Here is a 7046-nt window from a genome sequence, read left to right on the forward strand (position 1 = left end):
GGGGGTGGAGTTGGCCTGACTGCACACTGAACCATTAGATTAAAAGGCTAGATTTATTCAGTTTCCATTTGATTTCTCCAGCTCTAGATGATGTGACCCCCCAGACCTTAGACTTTTAGGGCATGAAAAAACGAAGCTTCTCCAGCTTCTAGCAGTCTATGGAGTTGAGATTGTGAGTGTATCTAGATCTAGAACCAACTGTGTAATCATGGGCAAGTTAAAACACTTTCTCGACCTTGTGTTTCTCATCCTTATCTCCTAGGATTGTTGTGAGGATTCAGAGTTTATGTACCTAGAGTGCCTGGTGCAGAGTAGGTGCTCAATTATTAGATTCATGTTGAATTGTATGTCAACTCCTAATCAGCTGGATTTTTATGATGGTCCAAATTTTCCATATTCCCTGTCCTGACTCTTACTTTCTCATGACTTAAGGAGTCAGTTAATTAATATTATAAAAATTAATCCTTGGTCGATAAGTTTTGTGGGGGCTCTGCACTGCACTCTGTGGCTTAAACACGTGGTGACTATAAGAATGCTAGGCTTACTCACCTATGGATGGGATTGGTTCCATCTTCCCATTGGGGATTTTGATCATTTTCACAAAATTCGTGTGGCTATCTTTAAAGAGTTCTAAGCAGATGGGTGAGCCATGCCTAGGATCCCTTGTTTTTTAGCTGAGTTTATAAAAATCCCCAAGCAGCAATACATTGCCCAGGACAGAGATTTAATTCTGATTCAGGGAATGGTGCCAGCTTCTTAATGAAATGCCAACCGCTCATTTTCAGCCTCCTGGATCAGAGCTTAGCTCCTGCTGGCTGAAGATATTGCTGAATAATGGGGGCAGGCAGCAGAATCCAGGATCCAGGTGTCCCATTAGTGAATGGGACATAAAGTCAAGAACATAGTCATGGAGGTCAAGTCGTTATACATTGGATTGGACAGGAATTATCTATGTTTACCTTACCTTGATTATTGGGCTTGCACAGAGAGAGATGATTAAATCACAATAGAATTAACCCCTGATTTTTTACAAGTATGGGAAACTATTTCTTCCTCCCCCCGTGCACATATCTATTGAGAGAGAAGCCATTTGATATTGACATAGTAGCCTAGTACCTGCCATATCTCACACTCAGTTCTCTGATAGCCTCTTAGGGATAGATATTCTGTATTGGAGGAAGAAACTCTGCTATGGTGGCAATAATGATGATTATCATAATTAATGTTAATTGAGCACCAATCATGTGCCAGGCAATGTGCTAAGCACTTTACATACCTTCTTTCCTTAATCTTCATGACAACTATGAAATAGGTACTATTATTATCTTTTTGACAAGTGAGGAACCTGAGGCTCTAAGAGAGTAGATGACTTGCCCAAGTTCACATAGCTGCAAAGAGAAGAAGCCAGGATTGAAACCCAGGGTGCCTGACCCCAGAGTGGGCATGATTAACCACTAAGGGGAACCATCTATCTTTTGTGTGGTACATCCTGCTTCTGTACTCACTGTCTTATTTGCTTCTCAGGAGAACTTTGTGGAGATACACCCAGTCCCTTCCACTAAGCAATACAAGACCTCCTGCTGCTTCTCTAAATCTCCAATACCAGTGGCAGATCTCCTCCCAGGCGCCCTAGCCTGAAATGCCTACATTTAGACACTACATGTTTAAATCAAAATACTTACTGCCTCCCCAAACCACAACTACTGCATCTAACCTGTCCCTTAGGAGTTAAGGGAGTGAGTTCATTGGCCTGGTTTATAGGATTAGAGCAAACATGGAATATGACACCTTGTGCCAATGAATGTGTTGGTTTCCAGCAAAGGCAAATTCCAAAGAGTAAGAACCTTATTAATTCAAACCACAAGGGGCTGTAATACATGACCTTTCAAATACTCGAGCTTGGATTATCCAACCTTTTCATGCAAAGAACAGTCAGCCGAGGAAGATATTGTGCTGAGTCTTCTATAATTTTGAGTTAATCATTATAAAAAACAAAACAAACAAGTAAATCAAAATCCAAAACTCAATTGGACAATCCTTAGGGAAGGCCAGACTATTGGGAACATTTTCTTCTGAGTAAAAGTGAGAATTTGTAAATGGAAATGGACTTGTGTTTCCGGGCTCTGTGCTGCTGTTCTCTCAGCTTCATCCACCAGTCACTTGATTCTAGCTGGAGGCAAGGCCTATGATCCCGAGCACAGTCTGTGAGAAGGAGGATCTTGGGCAGCCCTGTGAGGCTGTGGCCCAGGCGTAGGTGGCAACACTAAGTAGTAGTTATAGCTCCCACAGTCTGCAGGTCAGAATAAACTTAATCCTCATACCTTCTCTTATTGGTGCTCCTTGGACAAGTAAAAGCTGATCCTGAGAGCTGCTCAGCATACAGATTGTAGGGACAAACTTGAGGATTGTTCTAAAACAAAGAAGGCAATAAATAGCATCACTTCAATCAGAAATGCATCCTACCTTCCCACCGTGCAACTTGTGAGAGGATTCTATCCTGAATGGGGGATACACTGGGCACTACATATGACCGTCCCCAACCCATATATACTCTTTGTAATAATTTTTAGGTGACTTTCCCTTTATTAGAAAAGTAACACATGCCTATTGTAGAAAATTTATAAAATATAACCTATTATGTCACAGTCAAGAAATAATCCAATGTAGTCATATTGGTATATTTCCTTCCATTCTTATCCTCCAAAATGGGGATATTATGGTATGTATAGTTCTGTAATAATTGGGACTTTTAAAAAGAGGAAACACTATATGATGAGTATTTCCTTATGCCATAAAATATACTTCAATTTTTTTGAAAAGTGGTTTGCCATATTTTTACTATTGTAACCAACACTAGTGTGAACATCTTTGTGCATAAAATTCTGGTTATTTTGTCATCATTGTTATATCTGATGCTGTTCAAGGGAACTATAAAAAAAGTTCCCTTAGCCTTGGACCTAGGAAATCTTACTGAAAATCCTACAGTTAGTCTTCTTACTTTGAGTTTAGTGTTTTGCCATAAAATAACTATCATCCAACTTTAATCTTTGTGTTGTCATTGTTCTGTATTGTAATTGTCTGAAAGATTGTAAAACTTCTAGATACTTCACAGGCTGAATTATGAGAGCTACAGTGGGTAGAGGTGCTTGGCCTGAGAGCTGGTCATTCATTCCTGTAATCCAGAACTTTCTAATCTAATATTCTATTTACTCGTACCTGTCCTTCTGGCAGCGCACCAGGGCATCGGGGGTCCTCTGAGGCACATTCGTTCCCGAATCCAGAAATGTACTGCATGTGACAAAAGCACAAAGACCACCATTAATGGGATTTAAAGAGCATTTCACAACACTGACAGTCTACAAAGGTAAGAGTTTCTACATGAACATGTGTTTGTGTATGATTTTCCATACATAATGACTTCGCTATGTCTTGACATATGAAGCATTTAGGAAAGATAATAGGTTCTGTGTGAATTTTAAAGACTACCAATGAGTTGGAAGAAGAATGCTGGATGACATAAACTCTCCACCCTTCGCTATACTTAGTAAATTTATGGGCTTTTTCTTAATTATCCTACTCCAAGGACAGGTTCTTTAATTCTGGTTCCATGAAGGATTCCCTGATAGGGTAGAAGGCTCATGCATCACTTCATCCAGATTAATAAAATATTGCTGGGTCTAGATGGCAACCTCCTTGGGTTTGGGGAGTTCCACTCCCCATTCATACTCTGAAACAAGCAACTGTAAAGAGGCGCATAGATCCATTCTGATAGCAATATTCTTGAGAGGAAGCTCTCCAAATTAGCCTTACTGCAGATAGAAGATGACATAATCTGACTCATCTATAAAAATGAAGCTTGAAGCCCTAGCCAGTTTGGCTCAGTAGATAGAGTGTCAGCCTGCGGACTGAAGGGTCCGAGATTTGATTCCAGTCAAGGGCATATTCCACTGTGGTTGTAGGCTCGATTCCAAAGGAGCATGCAGGAGGCAGCCAATCAATGATTCTCTCTCATTATTGATATTTCTATCTCTCTCTCCCTCTGGTTTTCAGTAGAAAACCAGAATCTGCCTGCCATCACAAAATGGAGTCTATTCTGATTGTCATTTGTTTACACCCAGAGAAAATAAAGTTAGGGGGTTTCTCAACGAAGTAACACCTGTGGAGCCCATGATGCTCATTGTTACAAGCCTTAACACAGCTATGAGTTCTTCTTCGCTGTCTGACTCCTCGGTCAGTCCATAAACCCCATGAAGTCTGAGACCACAACATTCTTATGTACCTCCATATGCCCTGTGCCCGGTTTATAGAAGGTACTCAATAGATATTTATTGTTTGATTTAGTTGTCACTTAGATCCTATCCTAAGCATATATGTATACTGTTAAGTGAGGTTAGAACCCCCTTTTTTTCTAACTTAAACATCAAAACAAATGGCCATTCCCCACCCCCACCCCAGCTGTTCCTAATAAATGTACTTAATTTTAGCCCAGGATGAAAGTGCAGCCTTGCTCAGGGAGGGAAATGCCACCATCTGAGCACATGCCTTTAAGAGATATAAGATAAGAAGGATGTAAGTGGGTGGAGGGCCAGTCCTCTAGAGCGCTCAGCAGCACGGAGAAGGATGAGCTTGATGCAACGCGCCTGCATGTGTGAGCGATGAGCAGGCCAGCAGCTGTCTATATTTGGAAAGGAACATCAAATGTGAAATGTTATGACCTAGAAAGCAATGGAAGTGAAATTCTTCTTTTTGCCTCCAGACACAATCTTTTTTATATGAAAATCTATCAGCACTAAAAACATCGAGTTCTATTATATACAGATTGGTTAACAGCAGCGGCATGCAGCTTGGAATGATTTCTTTGGGGAAACAGCAGAGACCATCCAGCATTCTGACTCTCCACTGAGCACAATTTTCTTCTCTCTAAATGAACCTCATGCTCACCATGAACAGGATGGAATGTGAGCTGCTGAGAAATGGTAATGACCCTAAATTCTGTGAAATGGAATTTAGACCAATCTGTGACTGAAGCCACTGAGGGTCACAGTGTCTTTACTTTGTTCAGCTGCCTCATTGTTTCTCTCAGCAAGCGAGGCAAGAGGGTGTGAGTGCGGGGGAAGGCAGCCCATCTATCTGGCCAGCACGGGGTCTTCTCCCTTCTTCACAACTGCTGGCCTTAGAACAGAATCCACGGTTATATATGTTCAGAACAAGGGAAGAGAGATTTAGTATATGGAGTTCTGAAGCATTTGCTTCCTATTGCTTTAAAAAAAAATGGAAAAGAAAGTAGCAAGCACAGCTAGCTGGTGATTGGGAGAGGTGTGAGTTCTGAATCACTTTCTCAATCTTTTCTGTAGTGTGCTGACTGAAGAGGAGGGTGGAAACCGCTGAGTCACTATCACATCAGTTGGTTTTCCGACTCCTCTGAGAGAAAAGTGCCAGGTGAGTTCTTTAGAGCTTTAAAATTCCAGGTCCCTCACTGCTGAAGGTATCTGAATGAAGGAAGCCATTTTCTGCAGCTGCTTTCCCTAGGCTTTGAGATCAAGGACCGAATCTCAACTCTGCTTATATTTGCTATGAAAATCCAAGCCTTCAACTCCAGCTGATTCAGTGACTATGTGCAAATATATCTTATACAAAAAAAGTCTAACATTTAGCAAGTGTGTTTATATGTTTTCTTCAGTCCAGATTTCTGAATAATTTTATCCAACATAAAAGTATGATTTCATTTCTTTTCCAAGAGAATTATATGCATCTCTTCTAAATAAAAGAACAAATTACTGAGCTCCATGTAACTTCAGTACCATCAGTTCTTTGACAGCTCCCAACTATACAGTTTTTTAATTCTCACCTAGTCCCCAGGATATGATTTATTTGTCAAGAGTGGTTTTATGAGTTGTTTTCTACTGACTCTGATCTGGTAACACCCTGATGGGACAAGCAGATGGTGCACCTCCCTTCCTTTTACTGGGCATGAAGCAGAGAGAGAGAGAGAGAGAGAGAGAGAGAGAGACGTCAGGGTAGAGATGGAGCTACAGCTACCATTTTTACTCTGTAAGGAGTCCAGTATTTCTAATTCACATGTTGGGAACTTAGACTATAGGTTGTTAGGGGAACCTGCAGATAATTGCGGTAGGCTGAAAATGACCCTCAAAGATATTTATATCTTAATCCCTGGAACTTGTAGGTGTTACCTTACATAGCAGAAGAGATATGATTTTTGCAGATCTTATACTGCAGTTGTAATTAAGTTAAGGATTAAGATGGTGGAATAAGCCTAGATTTTTGGGGTGTGCCCTAAATGTAATCACAAGTGTCCTTACTAGAGGGAGGTAGAGGGAGATTTTACTGCAGAAAATGAAAAGGTGATGTGATGGAAACAGAGATTGGAGTGCTATGCTTTGAAGATGGTGAGAGGCCACAGACTTTCGGAAGCCTGGGGAATCGGGGAAAGGCAGGGAAACAGATTCTCCCCTTGAGTCTCCAACACCTTGACAAGCTTACCAACACCTTGACATTAGTCCAATGAAACTGATTTCAGAGTTCTGACCTGGAGAACTATAAGAGAATAAATGTGCAGTTTGAAGCCACTACATTTATAGTAATTTGTTACAGCAGAAATAATAATAATGTAGACCAGTGGGACCTATCTTTAGCTAATCATTAGAATCACCCCAGAGGTTTGTTAAATGCAGACCCCAACCTAGTGAATCAAAATACTTGGTGGTGGGGCCCAAAGTTTGCATGTTAAAGAGCACTTCATGTTATTATTATTATACTAGAGGCCCAGTGCACGAAATTAGTGCATGGGTAGAGCCCCTAGGTCTGGCTGGTGATCAGGACTGATCGGGGCCTTCCGGCTACCAGCTAGGGCTGTGGTCGGCAAACTGCCGCTCGTGAGCCACATGCGGCTCTTTGGCCCCTTGAGTGTGGCCCTTCCTAAGCCTTAGGAGTACCTTAATTAAGTTAATAACAATGTACCTACCTATATAGTTTAAGTTTAAAAAATTTGGCTCTCAAAAGAAATTTCAATCATTGTACTGTTGATA

General features: G+C 41.0%; 1 protein-coding gene across 1 annotated transcript in view; it reads right to left on the bottom strand.

Annotated features, from left to right (window-relative positions):
• The window catches only part of HGD (homogentisate 1,2-dioxygenase), a 42491-nt gene that overhangs the window by 33507 nt on the left and 1938 nt on the right, over window positions 1-7046 (bottom strand). Inside the window, exons 2-3 of the mRNA XM_005875352.2 lie at window positions 3217-3288; window positions 2322-2410 (exon numbers count right to left, since the gene is read on the bottom strand). Coding sequence (XP_005875414.1) covers window positions 2322-2410; window positions 3217-3288 — 161 coding nt within the window. The remainder of the gene's footprint in view (window positions 1-2321; window positions 2411-3216; window positions 3289-7046) is intronic.

Source organism: Myotis brandtii, unplaced genomic scaffold (assembly GCF_000412655.1).
Source record: "Myotis brandtii unplaced genomic scaffold, ASM41265v1 scaffold46, whole genome shotgun sequence".
Lineage (NCBI taxonomy): Eukaryota > Metazoa > Chordata > Mammalia > Chiroptera > Vespertilionidae > Myotis > Myotis brandtii.